General features: G+C 49.0%; 5 protein-coding genes across 5 annotated transcripts; 3 read left to right on the forward strand and 2 right to left on the reverse strand.

The window, feature by feature from the left end:
* Nucleotides 1-6,148: 6,148 nt before the first annotated feature.
* On the forward strand, nt 6,149-9,289 carry FSST1_004292 (uncharacterized protein; the record flags this gene model as incomplete). The annotated part of the gene is made up of 4 exons (XM_083230452.1): nt 6,149-6,538; nt 6,770-6,878; nt 6,971-7,357; nt 7,407-9,289. The coding sequence occupies 4 exons, from the start codon at nt 6,149-6,151 to the stop codon at nt 9,287-9,289; spliced, it is 2,769 nt and encodes a 922-aa protein (XP_083087722.1).
* A 431-nt stretch (nt 9,290-9,720) lies between these two features.
* FSST1_004293 (uncharacterized protein) lies at nt 9,721-11,390 on the forward strand (the record flags this gene model as incomplete). The annotated part of the gene is made up of 5 exons (XM_083230453.1): nt 9,721-9,751; nt 9,807-10,214; nt 10,272-10,326; nt 10,375-10,598; nt 10,651-11,390. The coding sequence occupies 5 exons, from the start codon at nt 9,721-9,723 to the stop codon at nt 11,388-11,390; spliced, it is 1,458 nt and encodes a 485-aa protein (XP_083087723.1).
* A 1,018-nt stretch (nt 11,391-12,408) lies between these two features.
* Nucleotides 12,409-13,409, forward strand: FSST1_004294 (uncharacterized protein; the record flags this gene model as incomplete). Its single annotated transcript, XM_083230454.1, has 3 exons — nt 12,409-12,616; nt 12,763-12,876; nt 12,937-13,409. The coding sequence occupies 3 exons, from the start codon at nt 12,409-12,411 to the stop codon at nt 13,407-13,409; spliced, it is 795 nt and encodes a 264-aa protein (XP_083087724.1).
* A 396-nt stretch (nt 13,410-13,805) lies between these two features.
* On the reverse strand, nt 13,806-15,917 carry FSST1_004295 (bZIP transcription factor; the record flags this gene model as incomplete). Its single annotated transcript, XM_083230455.1, has 3 exons — nt 13,806-15,145; nt 15,197-15,403; nt 15,659-15,917. 3 exons carry the CDS (start codon nt 15,915-15,917, stop codon nt 13,806-13,808), a joined length of 1,806 nt encoding a protein of 601 aa, XP_083087725.1.
* A 4,244-nt stretch (nt 15,918-20,161) lies between these two features.
* FSST1_004296 (linker nucleoporin NIC96) lies at nt 20,162-23,711 on the reverse strand (the record flags this gene model as incomplete). Its single annotated transcript, XM_083230456.1, has 2 exons — nt 20,162-20,482; nt 20,538-23,711. 2 exons carry the CDS (start codon nt 23,709-23,711, stop codon nt 20,162-20,164), a joined length of 3,495 nt encoding a protein of 1,164 aa, XP_083087726.1.
* Nucleotides 23,712-23,782: the final 71 nt, after the last annotated feature.

A 23,782-nucleotide genomic window follows, 5' to 3' on the forward strand; every position in this document is an offset into this window, starting at 1 on the left:
AGAAGGCAGTAATAGCAGCAAAACAACATACATACAGTCAGCTAGTCAGTCACATAAGCAGGGCGCATGATGCAAGTATTTCAGAAAGTTACATCTAACCTGAACTGGCTTGTCGGCGGTTTAGTGGGAACAATGGATTAGAAACTGTCTAGTGCTGAATTCGATATCCCCGTTTGTAATACCGGCTGTCTCCCGTTGCGCTGAAATTGTAGATGCACAGTACATGGATACAATATAGTAGTATCGTATTAAGATGTAGGGTAATGGATGTGTCAAATAAAAAAGTGGCGGCATATTGAAACAACAAGGTAGGCATCGGATATTAATTCAGTAACGATAAACTCTTACTACATACTGTATGTAGTGCATGCACATGAACAAGTGATGAGGCTTACGGTACGTTAGGAGTGACCGCTTCTTGGAGAACCCTGTAATACGGAGAAAGCTTTGGCTGTGATGCTGAACCTGGAATGAACAGGAGGTCCAAAGAGAAACAGTAACAGCAACAGCCAGAACGGAGCGCGGCAGATAGTGCGGTGAAGGGACTCTGAAGAACAGACAGACCCGCCATCAGCGATTCAAGATATCCCAAGCTTGACAAGTTCATGACCAGAAAAGGACTTACCGAGCCCCCATCTTCGGTAGTCGATAGCCCAGTTGGGATTGACCGAAAGAGTGGCTGGTAAAAGACTGTACACCGCGAGTTGTCCGTGGGGACTCACCAGTAGACACACCGAGGCAACGGCGCCAACGAAAGCCGAAGCCGACCAATGTGAGGTGGCCATTGGTTTTGCTGGAGAACGGAAATCGCGGACAAGAACCGCCGACTCTGATAAAGTGTCAAAAAGCCGCGGAAGAAAGCGAACCTAAGCGACCATGACCATCATGTCCCCCAGTTTAAACACAAACAGGCCCCCCCACATCAAACCCGATGGAGAGTGGATGTGACAAGGTGACCCAGAAAAACAATCCACGCAAAAGGGCAAGAGGCTGACCTGAAATGCGACTTGGATTAGGCCATGCCAGACACAAGTACCGTGTGTTATTGTCCACCAACTGTCTCACTTTTGTTCATTTAGGCGTTTGACTCTGTTTCGTTGAGCTAAAGTAAGAAAGATATTCCAATGACGTATAGAGTCCGGATGTTTATTGGCGACTCTGGGGCGCGGCCTGGGGTGCCCTGAAGCTGACGGGGTTTGCAGGGTCCTCTTTTTCTTTTTCGCTTTCTTGTCGCTACAAGCTCGAAAGCGAGCGACAAGGAAAACACGGACCTGGAAACTTGCTTGGCTGCTTGCCGAGGAGGCGACAAGACTTCCCCCCCGATCGCTGGCAGCGGAGGCCAAGTCCCACAAAGTCATGGGCTTGAATAGGTATTGGATGAACAGTTGCAGACTGAGGAGGGTCAGCATGGAAACACCGGCTTCTAGAAAAATTCCTAGAAGCGCGGCTTCTGCACCAGGATCCATAATTTTATGCACACCTGCATGAGAGAACAACCAGCTGCGAAGCTCCCAAATAATACCTCACATGGCCAAGCCTGACAGAAACAATCGACCCCAACCCTGCACCGCGGGGGTTCATCGGCATCGTGGTATTTGTGTCAAGCATTTTTGATGTGCGCATTTTTGTACGCTAACGCTTGGCAGGGCTCGGTCGTTGGGACAGGGCTTGGAGACAGAGACTAGGCTGCCGTTTTGGCTGGAGATCTAACGTAAAGCAAAGTAAGGTAATCAAGTAAAGTTCACCAGCATCGTGCGAACTGTCACCCCAATCTCAATTCCAGCCTATCGTCTCGCCTCGTCTCGCCTCGCCCGCGTTCACCCGCACGATAGATCGAGGACGCTAGCTACTGCGCTGCAATAGCGGCGCTTCATGCGCGTGTATTGCACTGTACTGTACGAGATAGCTCATTGACAGAGCACCAGTGTGAACCTCATCTCCTCGGTGTCGTTTACAGACAGGCCCAGGTCAGCCAAGCCGATCCAGCCCAGGCGAGGCCCTACAGAAGCTCACCCATGTCGTGAATCAGACCGTATGTGCGTATCTCGCATTGTAGTAACATGCACTGTACTGCACCCTAGCCTTCCAGACCGGGCTGCCAAGGCTGGCAGAGCTTCACCAGCTGCCGATAACGCGATAGGCAGACCATGGCTGTCACGGTCATCCAGCGGTCACAGTTTGCGCCTTGGCGAACGATGGATGCCGGACGATGTCCTTACTTGATATGAACCTGGAACTGTTCCGTCATAACAGGCCATTGCGCGACTGGGAGCGCAGCGCGCTCTCCTCTTGGTCCTCTTGGCCCTGCATGACCAAAAAGCTTGTCGCACACGATACGTGCGATTGCCTGTCATAGAATAGCAACTATCATGACCACCTATCGAAGCACGGAGATCCCGTTCTCGGCCCTGCCTTGACTAAGACCCTTTTATGAAAGAAGGGTACAACTTGAAAATAACCTCATGATTCCTCGTGTCAGCGCCAACCCAACAAGACCTCGGGTGATTGATAGACCAAATACGAGCGAATCTAGATCGAGTATGATAATGATGCAGAGTAACCGACAAGCATAATCGTCATCGAGTGGGATCTGTGAAGCTGTCTATTGGAGATTGTCAGACAACGGTCCCAGTCTGGTCTATTCCGAGGCCGATCGCGTGGGGCAGGTCTCAAATATGCTGCAATTAGAGTAGAGTATGGTTAATATGTATGCACTTTATTGCGTGTTTCCTGCACAGACTGGACGGCTTTTAATGTCACATCTTCAGCGCGCTTCGTTATTTACTACTACCTGTTTCAAAAGTGGAAATTGGGAAATTGAACGACATGCTTGGTGCGCAAATCGCAACGTGTATCGATTCTACGCCGTTCACGCGAGTTAATAACTGGGATAAAATTTGATCATCTATGCCCCTAATGCAATGCTATTGTGCAATTCAAGAAAGTACTGTGCAGTACAAGGCAGTTATGAATGCTCACCGAGTCATGTTACAGCATCACGCATCAACAACACCTTGAAGTCACAGTGTACAGTCCCAAAGGTAACCTCAATGGATAGGTAAAATAATCAAGGGTCTTCAGTCAGCAGCTCAAAAACAAGGCTGGCGAGATACAGTATCTTTTACATAAACGGTAATCCGTTCTTTGACCTATCGCTCAACAAGCGGAGCCCATGATTGCCATCCTTCTCCAGTATCTTGAGTCGCGATTTTGCTGACCGCCAGGGATAGACAAGTCAGTGTCGTCATCCTTTTCTGGACAGTAGTTTACAGTACACAGCGGAGCGGGAAAAAGAAGCAGTCTGGAGCACATGGGGGAGGGGAGGGGAAGAAGTTCTCCCATGGAGGAAAATCCCTCAGCGGGTTTGGGGAAGCTCGACTCCAGGTACAACCACAGCCAACAATGACATACAGCAGAGGTACCGGGGCCCCAGCGAAGAGGAAGCGGCACAAGACACCAAAAGGCTTTGTACTCTGTAGGTTCATACGCTGTCAAGCAGGGGCTTGGAACTGTATCCGTACATATTCTGGTACAATGTATCATGAGGCAAAATCTAGCAGTGAGGCAATACCAAACAATCAAGGGACCGAGACTGATGTGCATCCCATTGTACAACGGGGGTCTTGTCTTGAATGAGATTTAGCATCTGCTACACAGTGTTTTACAGTTTTTTGAGTACAACAAGACGCTGCTGACTTTTCGTTAGAGCGCGTAACATGCAGAGAAGATACGGAAGTTTGGATAATGGAAAGTAAAATTACTCGCTCCGTGGTGGAAACTTTTTTGGTGTAAAGGCTAAGATCAGGGAGTACAATCCGCGGACATTCCCCTAACCCATGTAATATCGAACCCATTGCTTGATGTGTTTGGAAATGTTCTCCATGTATGTATCAAATTGCATCAAGATCGAGGCAAATCGCCTCTATCATGTACGACATGGATTAATTCGTGATTGTTTTGTATCATTTGGTAGTCGTCATTGTCAGCCATCAGCTGTCAGCCACGAGCAGGCAGTTTGAGGTATGAGAGACAAAGACAACCAATTGCAGTAGCCTAATTGATTCATGCCTTGAATTGACTTTTTTCGGATTTCTCATCTTAGTCTTCATCTTCATTGTTTACACTTTGTGTTATCCCCCCTTGTGCTGTATCTCCAGGGCAATTTTAGATTTCGGGTCTACATCTGAGTCTAGTGTAGCTGCAGGTTGGTCCTCTCAATCTCTTTTTTTACCCTCTGTCACTGCACTTGCGATGCAATGTTATGCTCAACCCTTTTGCACATCCACTGCTGAGATTACCGTCTTGTTTCCATTCCCCACGCTCGACGCCGCCACACACTGTGCTCTGCACCTGCATGGAAGGACCTAGGCTGGACCGAGGAAAAGCTCGACAAGAGAAAGGCTGTCTTTACTGGACAAGGATAAGGGCAGGTCGATTTCGATGGGGCATCAGCGACCGACGTTTCGTACTTCCACACCCTAGCACACGGACTTTCCCCAATTGACACACCCCAGCAAAAAAAAATGTAGTTGCGACTGAGAAAAAAAAACATCGATTCTGACGAGAGAACGAGAGAAAAAAATCGATCCAACCGACGCTACCGGGTACGGCAAGGGTAGCTTCTACGCTGGCGTGCTAGCTGATGCAGACGCTACGCACTTTTTTGTCTTTAGTCTCTCGGTGGATGCTGATGCTATAGTACTGTACTGCGTTGTTTACCTACTAGTATGAGGTTCATTGTTGATCTGCAATGTTGCTGTACTTGTGATTGTGCTTGTGGTTTGGTTGTTACGGGCTACGCTACCTATGGTTTGTATTTCGTACCCATCTCCCATTGACTTTTGCATCATATGAGAGTGATGATGTTTCGGCGTCCATACATGCATAAGCCAGACGAGTTAAAATATGATAGAACGTAACCACATCATTAAGCTTAGGTTTCTTCATGTACATGCGATATCTACGTTTAGGGTAGAGTTGGTTTACAGCACTATCACGTCGCACCTTACTTTCCCCCAAGCCAGTAATAAGAGAAGACTAGGGTAGGTGAGGGTGTAGCTAAACTGTAAAGAGGGTGTGATGAAGTTTCCTTCCTTCGTCAAAGTCTGTTGTAGATACGTAGCTGCTCTCTGCCAGTCTCGAGTCGTGTCGTGCGGACATTAATCGGCAACATAGAAACTGGGAGAAGAAGGAGAGAGGATTGAGCGCATAATGGGGCAGGCAAGTGGCACTGGCATATGGCAAATCAATTGCAGTACTGGTCAACAACAAAGGTACAATCATTACAGACAGATTCTATACGGAGGGATTCGACTGGACTGAACTGGGGCTGGGTCGGCAGGGCCGTGAGAGGTTGGTACAATTCGTACAGTGAGAGAAAAAAGCGGTTGTTTGTTGCTAGCTTGTATCTCAAGGGCCTTCCGGTCGTACCTGGAGACGGCATGGAGCTCATAACCTGGGGCATATTGGGATTCGCGAGGGACCATGCCAGGAACCTGCGTGAGACTCGTGGGAAGTGACTGATGGGCCCCATCCTAATCCACCCGTCCCGGCTTGGAAAGACCCATCCAATTCTTTGCGCGGTGGAGCTCTGCGTCGCCGTAGGACCCGTTTGATAGACCCCGGTCCATTTTGTTCTTTCTCTTGTGAAGGGGGGGCCACAAAAGACAGAGGTCAGCGAGTAGGGGCGCCCATGCAGCAAAGTGAGAGACAATCAGTCTTGGAGAAATATGCAGGCATTGAGTGTGGGACCCACTTCATGACCGGGTCTCCATCATTTTGATCAGGGCCGAAGTCTGTTGGCAGGGGTATGCAAGAGCGTGGGCCGGCAAGCTCGCCGGGAAAGAACCAAGCTCACGCATCTTTCTCTGAATTCAAAAAGAAGCTCTCGCCCGACCTCAACTCTCTTTCTTCTTTCCTTTCCTCTTCACCCACGAATGCTTCATACATAAGCGTCCCTAACTTCGTGCGGTGCTTAGACACTTTCTTCCTTTTTTCCTCCCCCCAAAAACCTTGTTCCTCTGTTTTTCTCATCAACAGAAAACAGCAGCACCCAACCTCAGCTATTATTCTCTCAATACCTGCTGCATACCTATAGCCGCGTTCTTCAATACCTAAGAATCGACATTCTCTTTTAACGTCACCTACCATGGCCGAAGAGAAGGCAGTCGGCGCGCCTGCGCTCGACACCAACATCGAGACTGGCGGCTTCGATGAGAAGCGAGGACAAGCTCCCGCTACCCACAACCCTAAGGCTCCCGTCGCCGAGGATGAGGAGCCCGATGAGGACATGGACGCCCTGATCGAGGACCTCGAGTCCGAGGACGGCCACGAGATCGACGACGAAGAGGAGACCACCCCCGGCGGTGGACGTGTCGTCCCTGAAGACCAGCTCCAGACTGACTCTCGTGTCGGTTTAACTGAAGCAGAGGTTATCGCTCGCAGGAAAAAATGGGGCCTCAACGCTATGAAAGAAGAGAGAGAGAACATGATCCTCAAGTTCCTCATGTTCTTCGTTGGCCCGATTCAATTCGTTATGGTGCGAATTCCCCCTATGTTATTTCCCATGTTTTTGCACCCATCCCAAATGTCTTTTCAGATTCGATTTTCGTGGAGTTTTGAGGCTCTGGCGATTTGATGTCCGAACAAGCCTAACCCCACTATTCATTTCTGCCCCAATCTCGCCTCTAACCACCACCATCTTCTCACTTCTCAACATCATGTCTTCTCAACACCGTCATATATCTTCACTCACTAACACCTTATATAGGAAGCCGCTGCTGTTTTGGCTGCTGGACTTGAGGACTGGATTGACTTCGGAGTTATCTGCGCTCTCTTGCTTCTCAACGCGTGTGTTGGTTTTATCCAGGAGTATCAAGGTTAGTTTTTCACCATCAGCGTGAAGATAATGGTCACCACATCATCCTCACTATACATGATATCGTTTCGGTCCATACTAACTCACATATAGCTGGTAGCATTGTGGAAGAGCTGAAGAAGACTCTTGCTCTCAAGGCTGTTGTCCTCCGTGATGGCACTCTCAAGGAGATCGAAGCCCCTGAGGTCGTTCCTGGTGACATTTTGCAGGTCGAAGAGGGAACAATTATTCCCGCCGATGGTCGTTTCGTTACCGAGGGCTGCTTCTGCCAGGTTGATCAGTCTGCCATCACTGGAGAGTCTCTCGCCGTCGACAAGCACCATGGTGACAACTGTTACGCTTCTTCCGCTGTCAAGCGTGGTGAGGCTTTCGTTATCGTTACTGCCACTGGTGACAACACCTTCGTCGGCCGTGCCGCTGCTCTCGTCTCTCAGTCTGCTGGTGGCACTGGTCATTTCACTGAGGTTCTCAACGGAATTGGTAGGTTTTCGAACCCGGGTTTTCAGATCACTCAACTGACAATTCAAAGGAACCATTTTGCTCGTCCTTGTCGTGGCCACTCTCTTGATCGTCTGGGTCTCTTCCTTCTACAGATCCAACGGGATCGTTGATATTCTCCGTTTCACTCTTGCCATCACCATCGTTGGTGTCCCTGTCGGTCTTCCCGCTGTCGTCACTACCACCATGGCCGTCGGTGCCGCCTACCTCGCCAAGAAGCAGGCCATCGTCCAGAAGCTCTCAGCCATTGAGTCCCTTGCTGGTGTCGAGATCCTCTGCTCTGACAAGACTGGTACTCTGACCAAGAACAAGCTCTCTCTCGCTGAGCCTTTCTGTGTTGCTGGTGTTGAGCCTGATGACCTGATGCTTACTGCTTGTTTGGCTGCTTCCCGCAAGAAGAAGGGTATTGATGCTATCGACAAGGCTTTCCTCAAGGCTCTCAAGTTCTACCCCCGCGCCAAGAGTGTTCTGTCAAAGTACAAGGTTCTTGACTTCCACCCCTTCGACCCCGTCTCCAAGAAGGTCCAGGCTGTTGTCGAGTCTCCTCAGGGTGAACGTATCATCTGTGTCAAGGGTGCCCCGCTTTTCGTGTTGAAGACCGTCGAGGAGGACCACCCCATCCCTCAGGAAGTGGACGAAGCCTACAAGTCTACAGTGGCCGAGTTCGCTACACGTGGCTTCCGATCTCTTGGTGTTGCTCGCAAGCGAGGTGAGGGTGCTTGGGAAATTCTCGGAATCATGCCTTGCTCTGACCCCCCTCGTCACGACACTGCCCGCACTATCAACGAGGCCAAGCGTCTTGGTCTCTCCATCAAGATGCTTACTGGTGACGCTGTCGGTATTGCCCGTGAGACTTCTCGTCAGCTCGGTCTCGGTACCAACGTCTACAACGCTGAGCGCCTCGGTCTTGGTGGTGGTGGTGATATGCCCGGTTCTGAGGTTTACGATTTCGTTGAGGCCGCCGATGGTTTCGCTGAGGTCTTCCCCCAACACAAGTACAACGTCGTCGAGATTCTCCAGCAGCGTGGTTACCTTGTTGCTATGACTGGTGACGGTGTCAACGATGCTCCCTCTCTGAAGAAGGCTGATACCGGTATTGCCGTCGAGGGTGCCTCCGATGCCGCCCGATCTGCCTCTGATATCGTCTTCCTTGCCCCTGGTCTTGGAGCTATCATCGACGCACTAAAGACAAGTCGCCAGATCTTCCACCGAATGTATGCCTATGTTGTCTACCGTATCGCTCTTTCTCTGCACATGGAGATCTTCCTTGGTCTCTGGATCGCCATCCTCAACCGATCTCTTAACATTGAGCTCGTAGTCTTCATTGCTATCTTCGCCGATATTGCTACCCTTGCTATCGCCTACGACAACGCTCCCTTCTCCCAGACTCCTGTCAAGTGGAACCTCCCTAAGCTCTGGGGTATGTCCGTTCTTCTCGGTGTTGTCCTGGCTGTCGGTACCTGGATCGCTCTTACCACTATGTACGCCAACTCTGAGGATGGTGGTATCGTCCAGAACTTCGGTAAGATCGATGAGGTTCTCTTCCTCGAGATCTCTCTTACTGAGAACTGGCTGATCTTCATCACCCGTGCCAACGGTCCCTTCTGGTCTTCCATTCCCTCTTGGCAGCTTTCCGGCGCCATCCTGGTCGTCGATATCCTTGCTACCCTCTTCTGTATCTTCGGTTGGTTCGTTGGTGGCCAGACCAGCATTGTCGCTGTTGTCCGTATCTGGATCTTCTCTTTCGGTGTCTTCTGTGTCATGGGTGGTCTTTACTACTTTATGCAGGGCAGCACCGGCTTCGACAACCTCATGCACGGCAAGTCTCCCAAGCAGAACCAGAAGCAGCGATCCCTCGAGGATTTCGTTGTCTCTCTTCAGCGTGTTTCTACCCAGCACGAGAAGTCTCAGTAAACAGATGGTATATACCCGGGCCACCATCGACCGGATTTTCACTTTCGCTACGTCCAAATTTGACCTGTAATACTCGCACCCGAGTACTGAGACTCCTGGAGTAGTTGAGGAATCTTTCATACCCCTAGATCGTCTATTAGACACTTAATAATACAAAGTAAAATAAATAATCTGTACCAATCTCGTGATCGTTCAATTGTAAGTAACGAGTTGAATGTTATTTACAAAAAATATTTGTCTAATCACGTGATGTAATATGAATTTAATTATCTGCCAAACCTTTGTACCCCAAACCTTAACTTAGTTCCCTCTATGTGATATCTCTTTTAACTTTGATACTTCTCTTTGACCTTGTATGTACTCAAATCTCAAATCTCAAGTCTTCGACCTTTTTCACTAGGATCTATATTCAAGCAACAAACTTCACTAACATGAATCGTGAAATCCCTGGCTATTACTTCGGTGCGTTACTGCAGTTTCGACTGAAAAAACCTATAGGCGATTAACTCCTAGATAGACGAAGAGAAAAAGAAGTACTTTAAAATCGAGAAAACACAAACCGCGCCATCGTCAGCTGCATGGTCCTCAGACGCTGTCAAACAACGTAAAGTCGAGAAGAAAACTCAGAAAGCTATTCAGCGCCGAGCACACCTGGTAAGAAATCATATTAAACGTCACTTTATTGCCAAAGATACAGTTGCCTCTGCTCTTCTTGCTCGGGAAGTTGGCGTACCATATGCTACGGAGCGTGGCCGCGGTAGATTAGAAGATGGAGATCTTGGTGCCGCGACCTGGGCAGCTGGCTTGGTAGCCAAAGGTAATGTCGCCTTTGCACCGAGCTTTGCAAGACAGCGATATCCGAACATGCCATGCTTTTATATCTCCAGCGAAGACGAAAAGACGGGCTTGGGTGTTGCATATGCTAGTAAGTTTAGGTATTAGCACAATATGTTATCTGAATGGTAGCTGACTTAGCGTAAAGCTTTAGACGAGGAAACTCTGGTAGGGAGCTATATTCCTACAGATAAGAATGATTCGTAAGTATCAAGTTCCCCTAAACTGCAATGCTTGCTAATCCGATCCAGAATTCGGTTCTTGCAGGAAGACACCAGATCTTCTGGCAGGGCCCTGTCATTCCGAAATGAGATGGTACGATGCCCTCAGATGTCGTCCATCAAGTACCATCGACCCTCACACAAGATGCTCTTAACCTCTCGTGAGCCGGATCATAGCTGTGGCCTTTACTTATTTTCACCACTGCTGTCAGACCCTGAGGATGTGACTTGCCCGCAGTGGCTTCTTGGTGAAAGTACGCATCGACTCTCCCCAATTGCCAGAAGGACTTTACTGACAAGATATAGCAAATCATTATCAAAGGCTATCGATCCGTCATGGATTGCACGATGAATGGATGGCCTACAGCAGCACACCAGCTCCTCCCTCCTCAGACCTTGTCTGCGTCCTTGGCTCCAACAACGGTCTGCTGCAAGTACGCTCAAACGAGACGCTTTCGGCCACTGCACCAAGAGTTGCCCCGAAGGCCATGAAACTTCCACAAGAGATATTCACACAAGATTTCCAAGAGGGAAACCACAATGTCTTGCTTGCTGGCGGCCGACAACCCAGGCTTTGGGTAGCAGACCTTCGTGCCCCAGAACCACAGTGGTCTTTTGCTAAACATGCAAGTTCCATCACGCATATAAAGAGTGTTAATCCGCATCAGGTTCTCGTGTCAGGATTACGGAGCTCAATGGCTCTCTACGATGTACGATTTCTTTCGCGAAATCCGCGCGGAATGAACCCGCTTTTGCACTTCTCAGGGCATAGTAATGAAGCACACATCAATATTGGCTGGGACGTATGCCCAGAGTTGAATACTGTAGCTGCAGCACAAGATAACGGGACTGTGAAATTATTTTCATTAAGGTCAGGACGGCAGCTGAAGTGCGCAGCGGTCGACTGCATACACACCGATGCGCCGATCAAAGCCCTCATGTTCCAGAAGATGCCCCGAGAGAGGATTCCAAGCCTGTTTGTTGGAGAGGGTTTGTCACTGAGCAAGTTCTCGTTTGGAGTGGTGGAATGGGAGAATGAAGTTTGACCGAGTTTGCCACGTACGTGGTCTAGCAGTCTCATTTATCACGATTAATTATTCGGCATATATATTATTGTCCAACTTGGAAGCCAACTTTTCCCTAACTAGCAAACCAGGAACGGCAAACATTAGTGTGTTTGTCATTAAGGGTTTCTTCCAGGGAAGAGCAAATTAATCGAAGAAGCAAGCAGAACTATGTTAGCATAGTGGCCTTGACAAAAAAATTAGAAGAGCGATTGACACAGGGAATGCATGCCTGAGTAAGCCGGTTGTTCAAGTGTTTGCAAAAGGCTTGTTAGGTAGGACGCCGACTTCAGGTGTATATTTCCATAAAAAAAAACCGATGATATCTCTTGAATCATATTGGCAATCACGAATTCTGACCTTATTTGTTTAGAAAACTCCACGAGACGAATACGACGGCTCTCGCGAGGCACAATAACAATGACTGCAGTGATTGAACTAGGTGTACCAAACTCCTTCGGGGCGAATGAAGCTATTGCTAATGTATCAATGGTATCGTTTGCTGAATAAAACCCCCAGAAACAAGGCAGATTGGGTGATGGCAAGCTCTTTTTGGATATCTCACGGTGAATCATGCTACAGTGAAGGGGATTTCGTATTCTCAACTACAAAATCTGCCACTGCCTACGCGGAGATTTCTTGACTCCCTCACCAGCATACTCGTTCATATGAACCTACTTACCTTTCCCGTCGATAGGTACTTTCATGAACCACTCACTAAGCGACTCTGCCCTGGTATTACGTTTTGTATCTGCCTGTCCCACTGGCTTTGCGTGAGATATTGCAACGGCAGTGTTTACACCTGTCAACTCTTGCATGTCCGGCATTGCCTCTGGCACTGGCGCACCTGTTTTGACTACGACTTCTTTCCACCTCTTGAAAGAATGAGCAATCATTATCCACGTATTGAATTTTTCTGCCAGCATCCAACATACGCAACCTGTCACGCGTGGTCAAGTGGGATAAATTCATGTTGGAAAGTACACCCGATTCTAAAGAAATGAATATGCAAGAAGACTTAGATTACGAATATGGAAGGAAATATTCGTACCCATCACCGGAAGAGGCGATGAAGCCTTACGTCTGGGAAGGGTGGCAGACCTACGACCATGAAGAGTCGGAGGATTCTAACCACCAAAGTGCGGACCCAACCCTTGTAGAGCTTCGTGATGAGGCCTATGAGGCTGAGGAGGATCCTTTACTTGAAGGTGATTCCAACGATGATGGAGATTCCCCCCTGAGGCAACGGAGGAGACCAACAATGGCTTTTTTGACCTCGAGTCCATCTTTCAGAGAATGGACCAGATTGGGCTAAAAGGAATCGATAAGTTGTGCCAACTTGATCACGACGAAGCGATCACGCAGCTTGTCTCTGACATCGTGTCACCGACCGAGGGGGACGCACTGTTTATGAGTGCTGAGAGGATAGAGGCCGCTGTCAAGCATGTACCTGAAAATCAGGAATTAGGTAAGTACCTCTTGGGTCAATCATTCTGCCTGGGCCGGGAAGGCTGATGAGTCAATGTAGAGAGTGCTATCGCGAGCGACCCCGAGATCCTAGAATCCATTGGACGTTATAGGAAACATTTTGGCGATGTCCTGTGCAATATGACCGAGCTAATGATGGCCGCCGGGCCACGCAACAATGTTCCCGTTGATGTCCAGCGGTGGCGCTTACTACTGATCGCCAATGCATCAAGGGATTGCCCAGACCGAATTACGACAGCGCTCACAAACCCTTCGATCAATCCGGCGTGCATACAATACGCAAGCGGCCAAAAATCTTGGGGACCAGATATGTTAGACACATCGCCAAAAATTGACCTTGAAGACCCCAGCGCCTGTGGTGATGCCGTCACCGCCTACTTGATAATATGCCATCTTTCAAAACGGAAACATTACGCATATTCTGGCAACGCTACCAATACAAGCGCCGAACTGAAAGAAATTGGCGAAACTCTCCAAAATAACCCCACGACAGACGCATGGGCTTTCTTCTAGAACATGCTTTGTTACGCGAAGCGAACCGGAAAGGCTGATTGTAAACAAGGCTTGCAGCTTCAACTCGTGCTGTATTCCAAACGAAGTACGTGATGATGACGGATTCCAGTCCATACGGTATTTCGCTGCATAAGCATTATGGTATGTATGCCAATGATTGCGTGCATACACAAGCATATGTATTCAGTACCACCTAAATAATAGCTCCGCCAAAGCATATCCTCCGCTGGTTGACAACTAGAATGGGAGCGACGCAGTAACCCTGGCCTTGTATACAAAGGAAAGCAGGCTGCATGATTCCGTGAATCGAACAAATAATATACAAGAAATGTCAGAAGCAAGTGCATAATATACAAAGTGATTTACTCATGTCGTGTTACTCTTCCAGGTGGTCCGTCATCGGCTGCCCGACGAACATGGCCGTGGAGAATTAGATTCTTTGAGGTTAAATGTCCCAACCAAGTTAGGGAACGCCTTGGCAAAAGCATCGCCTAGCTTCCAGTTATCCAAGTTCCGCAGATGGCGTTCAAAGACAGGGTTGATCATAAGTTCGTCGCTTTCTGGATCCTGGAGCAACGTGTCCGTCTCTTCATAAGGCCAAGATAGTGAAAGAGTCGTGGTAAACGGAACAAAAAAGTTATCAAAGGGATACAACGAGGGGTTGTGGTCAAGAATAAGGCGTTCACGCATTTTGGGGAAAGGAATATGATCGAGCCAAGCAGAATGTGAGATACTTGTTTGACAGGGAAGTGGCACCATCCACTCTGGGAGGCGATCATAATTCTCCTGGGTAGGCTCAATCTGCCAGCGCATGACAAGAAACATCATGTAGAGCACCGCCACGCGCTCAGGAAGGGTCGAGATGTCGGGAAAAGTGGCTAGGATATCGGTGAAGACTTTCGAAAGGGGGTGACTATATGCGCTATTGGCAGGATTGAGGAGTGACGATACAGAAGGGTAACGGGGACCAACGACGTCCTGAGTGGGAAGACCGTCTGCAGCACGTTGGCGGCGCTCACTGAGAAAATCAAGCAACAAAGAGTCGAGAGGACATGTTGGTTGGCAGTTCTTTATGGGAGCTGTAGAACTGACAGTGTTGGGATCGCTGCGAGGAGGAATTGAACGACCAGCTGTGCTTAAAGCAGGGCTGTGACCAGGACTATGGGTGCTTTCGGGCGTGTGGGCGGCTGATAGGCTTTGCTGAGGCTGGGCTTGGTGCTGGCATTGATGTTCTTGTGAAGGGTGGCCTGACTTTCCCTGGGAGCCCCAACTCGCTGAGCGACTATGTAAGGCGCGCTCCTGATTCACACCTGTCCAGTCGTGCTTCATTGGTATATGGTGGAACTGAGGTGTGTCTTGGGCACCATTGACTCCGTTCTGGATACGATTGACCCGCTGCGAGGGCTCGAGAAGAAACTCCAGCCCAAGTCGTTCAGGGCCCATATCGAGCCCATGTTGGAGACTACGGCGCTGCTGAGTTAATTGACTCGTAGCCTGGGTTTCAGCATTGGTTGTGCCACCGGCGGATGTATGAGGAGAGTGTTGCTGCTGCTGCTGGAGCAGGTGCCAATGGGCTTGACTGGGAGGTTCATGACTAGGAGGGGATGCAACACTGCCAGGAGTAGAAGCGGCATGTGCGTTGTTATGATGGCTGTTGTGAATGCTCAGGGAGGTAGTGTGTTGCACCGGAGGCGCATATGTCTGAGCAGGTGATACGTAAGCCTGCTCAATAGCAGCTATGTCTCCTCGTTAGTCCTGGGCGTTTATAGAAGGAACAGTAAACTAACATTGACCAATGATGGGCTGTAGCATGGCAACAATGCCAGCTAAACGACGCTTGATGTCGGCATTCTCTTGCTCAACAGCTTCCTTGGCGCGAAGGACGCTCTGGAGTTCTTGGTATGGCTGCTGGTTGGTGAGCTCCTGAATGCGACGCTCAAGAGTATCGATCTGATTCTTGGTCCGCTCACGAATGGCTCGTTGAGCTTCACGGTCTTGGAGGGCGTTAGTGAGTGTGTCTTTTGTTACATTTGCCTTATCAGACGCGATGAGAAGAATGGGGCAAATCTAAAGATAGAAAACGGTAGACGCGAAGAAACCAATAGCTAATCAATAGCAATGGGTGACAACAAGGGAAAAGAAAATCGATCTGCGTCAGCAGTTAACTGACTCGACAAGCTGATAGGTGGTTGATATGCTACCAGCATAGAGTGGAAAAGAAAGAAACAACAAGTAAATACTGCACTTACCATTCGCTCTCTTCTTGGCCAATTGTTCTGGCGTCAGATTGGCAACTCCCCTACTTCCAGGACCAGACTTTTTTCTCCTTTTGGCACTCTCATCATTGGTAGCTGGGGAAGACGGGTTGACCATGTCGGCGTCGCGCTTGAGAGACATCGAATCATCATCGGGACCGGGACCGAGACCGTGGCCAACAGGACTATGAACTGTCCCCGGCGTATCGGGGCCTTGGCCTTGACCGGGACCGGAACCTTGACCGGAGGCCATTGGAGCACAACAGAACTAGCCCCCGTCTCGGAGTGGAGTGGATTGCTTCTCTGAGGGAAGAACACGGAAGACGGGAAGTGAGTGAGACGGATGTATCCCGTGCCTGTCGGGGTGCCTGAGAGTGTGGGGGTGAAAGAAAAAAGGAAAGACGGGGATGAGTTCTTGAGTATCCACCTTTACCCAAAAGGAAAGTAAAACAAGGTATGTATCCGTGACACCTGGAGACAAGGGAAGGAAAACAGCAGAACACTCTTCTTTCCTTTTTTGATCTGTTTTAGTAGGTACTGACTGGAAAGCCTCTCAATCGTTCCTGCAGCGGTAGATGTTGATCGATACAACTCAGCGAGTCAGAAACAAGCGATGTAAAGCAAAGAAGAAGGGGAAAGAGAAACAAAGGGAAATAATACGGGTATGAAAGTTTTTACAGACTTTCTTCGCCAATGATATGATTGGAACTGTGGGGTTCCTTTCTCCCTCGATTTGGTCTCTTTCCTTTAGGATCTCAACACAACAAGCAAGCAAGGGTGGGGAAGGAAACAGATAGACTCTCATCTGTTAGCCAGTCCAGTCCAGTCGAGGCGAGACCAGGCGAGGCGAGGCGGGACCGGATCAGATCTAGCCAGGGCTAAGACAACCAGCTACAGCAAGATCGCGTCGTCGCGTCGCACGAGTGATCTACTTACAGTACGCACGCATGTGCTGTAGACTACCTGGGTCTGTGGGAACAATTATGACTGGGAAAAGACAGGTTGGGGTCTTCAGATGGGGGGATTGTTGACTCATAAAGCCCGCTGCTGAAAAATGCGACCGAGTCATGGACCCCTGACACTCAAAGGTGGATACACATATCTGTTCGGCTGTTGATCATGTGATGTCGATGATTTGACGAAATGGGTCAACCTGGATCTGGAAATAGCTACACCAACAATCTCGATACCATGACCGCGGAGTCTGTGACAAAGTCGTCATTTCAGGATTTAGTTTATTACTTACTAAGGAAGCTATACCGAAAGAAACATGTTGTTAGATTTGTACCTCTGAAAGCTTTGTCGCCATGACTAACAGAAAAATGCTAACCTTGGGAGACAGAAATATTATTTACGATATCTTATGTTTTCAAAAAGTAATCAAGTTGTTTCATCCCTTATGTTCTTAGTGGTAAAGTTTCCCGTAACAAAAGCGAATAGCGTTAAACAAACTCCTCTATCACTCCCATCCAGCCCATTCTACACTTTTAACCAAGGAAATCCGATAAGCAAAGAAACCTAGCAATGTGACACTCATCCATCCCCATAATACCAAAATCCAAACACAATGAATGATTTCGCCCCTTCTCAGGATAGAGCCATGATCTCATCAAAGTTTGGATGACGGCCTCGTACGTTTGGGACTTGAAGACCCCTCAGCGTCGTCTTGCTCCGTTGAGTTGGTCCTCCGCCGCTAGCGATGACCGAAGCAGCTTGCTCTGTAGCAGCGCTGAACCTCTCTGCAAGAATCTCCAACCTCCATTCTGATTTCCGCACCTCAGATGGTTCGCAAAACTCATCTCAAACATCTCAAACCAGCATAGTCTGTCAGCAGTCATGCAGAGCTCGATGATTATGACCAATTAGGTCATGGTCTGGGTACAAAAGTTCGAAGATGTTGGCAAGTTTAAGTAACATCTTCATGTTATGGTTGAAATAATTGACCATAGAGATGCAATTACCGTTGTTAGGCAGAATGCCCTTGCTATGCCCTACCAGCTCCAAGAATTCTCTGACTATCGTGAGGTCGGATTCTTGACCCAGACAAGGAACACGGTCTCGGGGGTGATGCCTATCCATCGCAGGGCTTTGGCGATCTGATTCACATCCATCAGGGTCGACGTATTTGTATTGACAAAGGTCCTTTTCTCTCGTCCTGCTATCCTTCTGCACCTCCAGTGGAAACCGTTTGAGTCGAATGCCCGCCTCAACATCCGCTGGCTTTATCAAAGTATTGATTAACACTGAAAGCTGCTTCTGGTAAGCTATCATTATGCGGAGTGATATGTTGGCGCAATTTACAGAGCTGAAGCATCATGTTAACAGATAATCGCCTCTGCGTGAGAAACATCGGAGAAGGAGTTAACTATTCCCATTCTCATTCAATGGTTATGATTCCTTTATTGTTTTATTTAGCAATCATATTGGATCAACCAACAGTCAATAATCTTATGCTACATTTTCTGTTCCATTGTTCCGTATCTGAGGTAAAATATTGTGAGCAGTCATTCTTGCTAGGGGTTCTTTGATTAGTGTGACATTTCAAGCCATGAAAAGGAAACCATCAGTTACCCATGGGCAAACATAAAGAGGGTTTCAATCAACGAACAAAGCTAGAATGAAAGAAATTGTAAGATGAATAGACATTCAGGCCGAAGCAGCGGCATCGTCATCCATCCCTGATGTCCTCCCAATATAACTTTGTATCCAAATACATATAGATTTCTTTGATCTCATGGCCATCCCTCAGGGTAAAAAGATTGATACTACTTGCCTAAAAGAAAAAGTCATTTAGTTATCTTATGAAATCTTAGGCCCGCTCTTAGGCTAGCTCTTCATTTTACTGCCACCCCATTAGCCATCTCAACAAATATACAGATATTGACTGTCGCAGCCCTATATCCTGATAGAGGCATTCTATAAGACACGACAACACTCTAAATGTATACGTCGGTTCAAAACCCAAGAACACTGGTTCGTGATAATCTTGTATGGTGACTTGCCGTTACTTTGTCAAGTTTGTACGTCGTTGTCAATGTTCTTTTATCCAGTCTTGGGTCCGTCGTGCTTCTTCGCGCATTACGAGCAGTCCTATCTGCTCTTCTTGCAACCGCCTCACATTTTCTTTGAAAGGGCCGCTTTGTATCACAGGTCTTGACATTGGATACGCGGTAATTCCCCGCTCTGAGAGAGTGAATCACTGTCTTCGTGGCGAATTATTATCGTCGTCGTCCAGTCTTCCGTTACGCCTGCCGGGTTTCCTCATCTAGCAACCCCAGTGCAAGGCAAACTAGGGATCAGTAACCTGTGGGAATCATGGACGGTGTCAGGTATCTGCATGACAAAGACAGTGTGTTTTCGAGCCATATCTCTCACTTGCACCTCACTTCTGACGGCCGTTCAGCCTGTAACTGCTCAGCGACGGGCAATATAGGATATTACGCACATCGAAGGGAACTAAGCATGAGCTAATATATCCTTGGGTGCGTCTTATTATCCCCAAAAAGATGTCTGATGCGCCTGCTCTGTAATGATTTATTATAGCAGATGCCTCGGATGCCTTTACGAATACGTACCTAAGCAGAGGATTTCTTCATACCGTGACCCGATTTTTGATGGATGATCTCAGAACGTCGCTTGCGCATATTAGGTTAGCTCTTGGTTTCCAATAGAAAGCAGAACTAAGGTTTGATAGTCTATAAGAACAACTCACACCACATGCGGTTCTAGAAACTTAAGGAAAGAAAAGTCCTTGAACTCGCCAGACTAAGTTTGCCAGGCTGCCCGTGAGATTGATCTGTACCTCGAGAAATATACTGACCTACTTGTCACTGGTAGTATTACTGAGAAAACTGCGCAGAAGATCTTTAGCCAGATGTAGGTTAAGTCTTGGATAGAAACCATACGCTTTTAGTTAGTTATTGTATTTTGGGCGTTGGAGCAGATGGAAACAGGAGCCAATTGTTCTATTTTAGGGTAGAAGGAAGCTTAATAACTAAGCTTAGGGAACCTAGAACTATCAAGTAGACCGTTGTTTTAGTATAAACTATTATGAATTGATCCAGTCATGCCGTCTCTTATGATATCAAAGTGTCCCGCTAATGCCGAGCATTGGGTGTATTGGAAATGTAATTCTGCCTAACGAGTAAACTTAGTAGGTAGTGAACCGCAGTAGACATTAGATGCTTACGCAGAGTAGCCTCGTATGGTTTCCGTCCATTGATGTAAAAGACTTATCTTTTTGCAATCTATCACAACCAAGCAAATGTGCACAAGTACAATGTGATCATATAATTACTATAAAGCCGCAAACAATAAAAGATTATGCCCTTTCTCCTTCTTACTCAATATTGGCTTCTATCACGAAATATGCCCATTCTTTGCCCCATCCTTTTGTGCCTGACCTCATATCTTAAAACTTGTGCATTTCTTCATCCTAGCCGTAGAGCGTTGCCTACATTCAATAAACCCAACATGTGATATCCATGCGCCAAACTCTTATTCCGCCGATGCCCTTGCAAGAGCCTCGTGAAGGTGAGGTGGGAACCGGTATCGAAGCTGGCTGGTGTATGTTGTCAAGTCCAGCGTCATCTGCTTCAATTGGTCGACCATCAGACGTCGAGTTCCCTCGTTGCCACTGAACTGGCCGCTTGTCAGCTGCTCTCGTTGGCGAACACAGCAGATAATGGTCCACATCAACAGGTTGGGCACGTTGATAGACACAGGCTGCGAGAGACCGGAGAATTTGGAGGCGTAAGCTCGGATGGTGCTGCCATCGCCCGCAGCGTCTAGAGGTAGAATCTCGAGACTTCGAATTCTCTGTTCTCCAAGTTAGCATCATTCCACTGTATTGCAGGGTTAAGGTGTGACTTACGTCGAGGCACTGTGCCCATTGTCCAGCTTCCACCAATCCCTTGATACTGCTCATCTCCAGTAGCACTCGGCAGGCTACCTTGTTCTGGTCCTGGATTCTTCTGTAGAACATGGCGTCGCGCTCGTACATGCTCATCATAGTCTTGGCCAACTCGACAGGGTCATCAATGGCTGCCAAGCTAAGACTGCTGCCAGCATCAGCCTCTTGTCCACCAGCTCGGGGCTTGACAGGCATGAGACGCATGGGGTCCTCGCCAATCTCGAGAGAAACAGCCTCACTCAGCGCGCGGCTAACAATAGCGACAACCGTGTCGTATTCGCCGGCGAGGTGGTACAGCAACACCGAGTCTGTGGTGCGGCCGTTCTCATCCGCGAAGCTGGCGGCCTGAAGAGTGACCGTGTTGACAAAGTCATCCTCAGCATCAAGACCAATAAGAGGGCCACGCTCCTCAATGATACCACGGATGCGTCGGCCATCCGGTCGAATATCACCAATTAACTTGCTGAATTCGCGTGTCTCAAGCACCAACTCGCGGAGAGCCTCGTGGCACAGGCTGCTGTGTCGCTGGCCAGCCTCACCCTCAAGGTCCTGATTGAGGCAGATAAGTGTCAGGTAGTCAACAGCAGAGACGACATCCGCAGCTCTGAAGTCACGGGTGTAGTATCCAATCATGCGACCAAAGTTGACCTGTGGTAAGTTCTTGGTGCTGTAGCTGCGAAGGTCGTTGGACGGTGACATGGCATCGCTTGGTCGGAGCAGACCGTAAAATTCGAGCGCCAACCCAAAGTGCACAGCGTCGACATATGAGAAGGGGTAGAGATAGGCGATAGCATCCTCGAACATACCCGACAAGATTTGCAAGTAGAAGAACATGCCAAAGCTGCCGTTGCTATCTTCCGAGCTAGCCTTAGGGAAGTGCTTCAGACCAATCTCTCGGATGCTGGACTGCAACTCAGCCAAGCCATACGACTCGCCAGCCATTTCAATTGTCTTATCGCCCTCTCTTGCTAGGTTGAACTGAAGCCAAATCCAGTCATTGATATCTGTATTAAGTCCGTCCAGGTTACGGTTACCGAGCTCGATACGCCCAATGACCTTGTAACAAGCCATACGGAAAGGATCGATAGAGTTTTCGGGGGCGTTGCGTGATCGCTGGATGTACTCGTTGGTGCAACGGTCCAGGAGCTTTCTGTTGGTAAGGCGTCGATCCTCACTGGCAGCGTAGTTGTTGAGGTATGTCGCAAAGGTTCTATCGATACCTCGGAATTGGTTGGTGTTGTCGTTGACATACTTGGCAGCCTCGCTAACATGTCCAGAACGGAGCAGATAGAAGACAATGGCCCAGACATACTCACCCTGAACTTGCTGAAGCTCAGTGTTATCGGGAACCAAATCTTTTCGTGCAGACCGCAATCTGATGTACGCCTTGACCTTGCTGACAATATCAGGCAGACCACCAAGCTTCGCCTCGTGAGGGTGCTTGGCAATAAGGGACTCGACTTCACGCAAAAACTGCTTCTCTAGGAAACTGTTGGCACCAGTAAGGATACGTTTTCGCATCTCAACCGACTTGGAGGAATTGGGGTTATCGTTCAGATACATATCGGCAAACTCGCGTTCCTTGGCTGTCGCGTTGTTTAGGGTCGTCTCGGCATCAGGGTCCTCGCCCACGATCTCCATGACGGCCAGGTATGCCTCCACGACATGGGGCGCATGAGGTTCGTGAGACTTTTGCTCGACAGCAGCGAGCTCGGAAAGAATGGGATAGGGTCGCTTAAGCAGACGAGCAGTGTTGAGATTGCGAATCTTCTCCGATAGGCGTCCCTGTCGCTCACGGAGTACTCTATCATCAGAAGAGACACGCCCGTCGAGACCTCCAGACTCGGAAGAACGATCGACATCTGAGAAATCGGTCTGATGGGCTCCAATCCGGCTGGGTGTTCCGATGACAGACTTCTGAAGTGTCGATCTGCCAAGAACACTGGCCCTGCCAGACTTGGCAGCTGGCGCCTGGCTCTTACGCCTGGAGCGACCGAAAGCACTCTGAGATTCGCGCCCGGTGGTAGATGTTTCCTCGCGGGGTGTGATTCCAAAGTGCTGGTAGATGCGCTTTCGTTGCGCCTCCCATTCCATTGTAACATTGTCTTCGAGGAAGTTATCAAAGTCGCGAACCGATCGATCGATTCCGTCGGCAATCATGCTAAGAGTCGTCTTGGTTTGGAGGTTCGAGAGGTATGTTTCGACGTCGAGTTCGCTAGGGGCGTAGCCATGTGTGGCTCGCTCAGTACGGCCGGGCTGCACATCAAGAAGTCCAAGATCCTTGGCTGCAACACCAGGATCGACGCCAGAAGCTGCGAGAAGGTAGTGGGCCTTTCCGCCGAGAGGTTTGTCGCTAGGCTTAGACTGAAGCTTTCTCAATCGGTGTCGTAGGTCGCCCAGACCGAGTTCGAGGCTAGGGAGATCCTCCATGTTGGCTTTACCATCAGCTTTCTGGCTTTTGGCAAAGAGACTGTCGAAGTAGGCGCCCGCTGGCTGTGATTGTGCTTGGGTTTGTCCATTGGGGGCCTGGCTAGCGAAAAGGCTCCCACCCAATGTGCTTGCACCGAAAGTGCTTCCGCCCAGCATGGAAGGCGCGTTCTGTTGAGGTTGCTGCTGCTGTGTCTGCGGCTGGCCGAAGAGTGAGGGCTTCGCAGCTGCCGCGGGTTGCGCTAGGGAGGAGCCAAACAGAGAGGGCTTCTGTTGCTGTTGTTGCTGCTGCTGCTGCTGATTGCCAAACAGACCGCCACCTGTTCCGCTTTGCTGAGTCTGTGCTTGCTGTCCAAAGAGTCCAGTGCCCGTGGTCGTGCTCGGCTGCTGTGTAGTCGACTGGCCAAAGAGGCCACCGCCCGTAGTAGTTCCCGTCTGCTGTTGCTGTTGTTGCGGCTGCCCGAACAAACCACCACCCGTTGCGGGCTTGTTTGCGCCAAGTCCTCCAAACAAGCCACCACCCGTCGTGCCGCTCTGTTGTTGCTGTTGATTCTGGGCCGGTTGGCCAAACATACCACCGCCAGTGGTTCCGCTTTGCTGATTCTGTGTTGTCGACTGCCCAAACAGTCCTCCGCCTGTCGTGCCACCAGTATTGCCTCCAAACAGCGAGCTGCCGCCCGTGTTGGCAGTCTGTCCAAAGAGAGACATGGGTGCTATAATCGAAAAGTCCTTGGGAAACTATACAATAGGAATTCCTCAGGTCTATGGATGAAGGGTTA

Source organism: Fusarium sambucinum, chromosome I, assembly GCF_050947815.1.
Source record: "Fusarium sambucinum isolate potato_lamoka chromosome I, whole genome shotgun sequence".
NCBI lineage: Eukaryota > Fungi > Ascomycota > Sordariomycetes > Hypocreales > Nectriaceae > Fusarium > Fusarium sambucinum.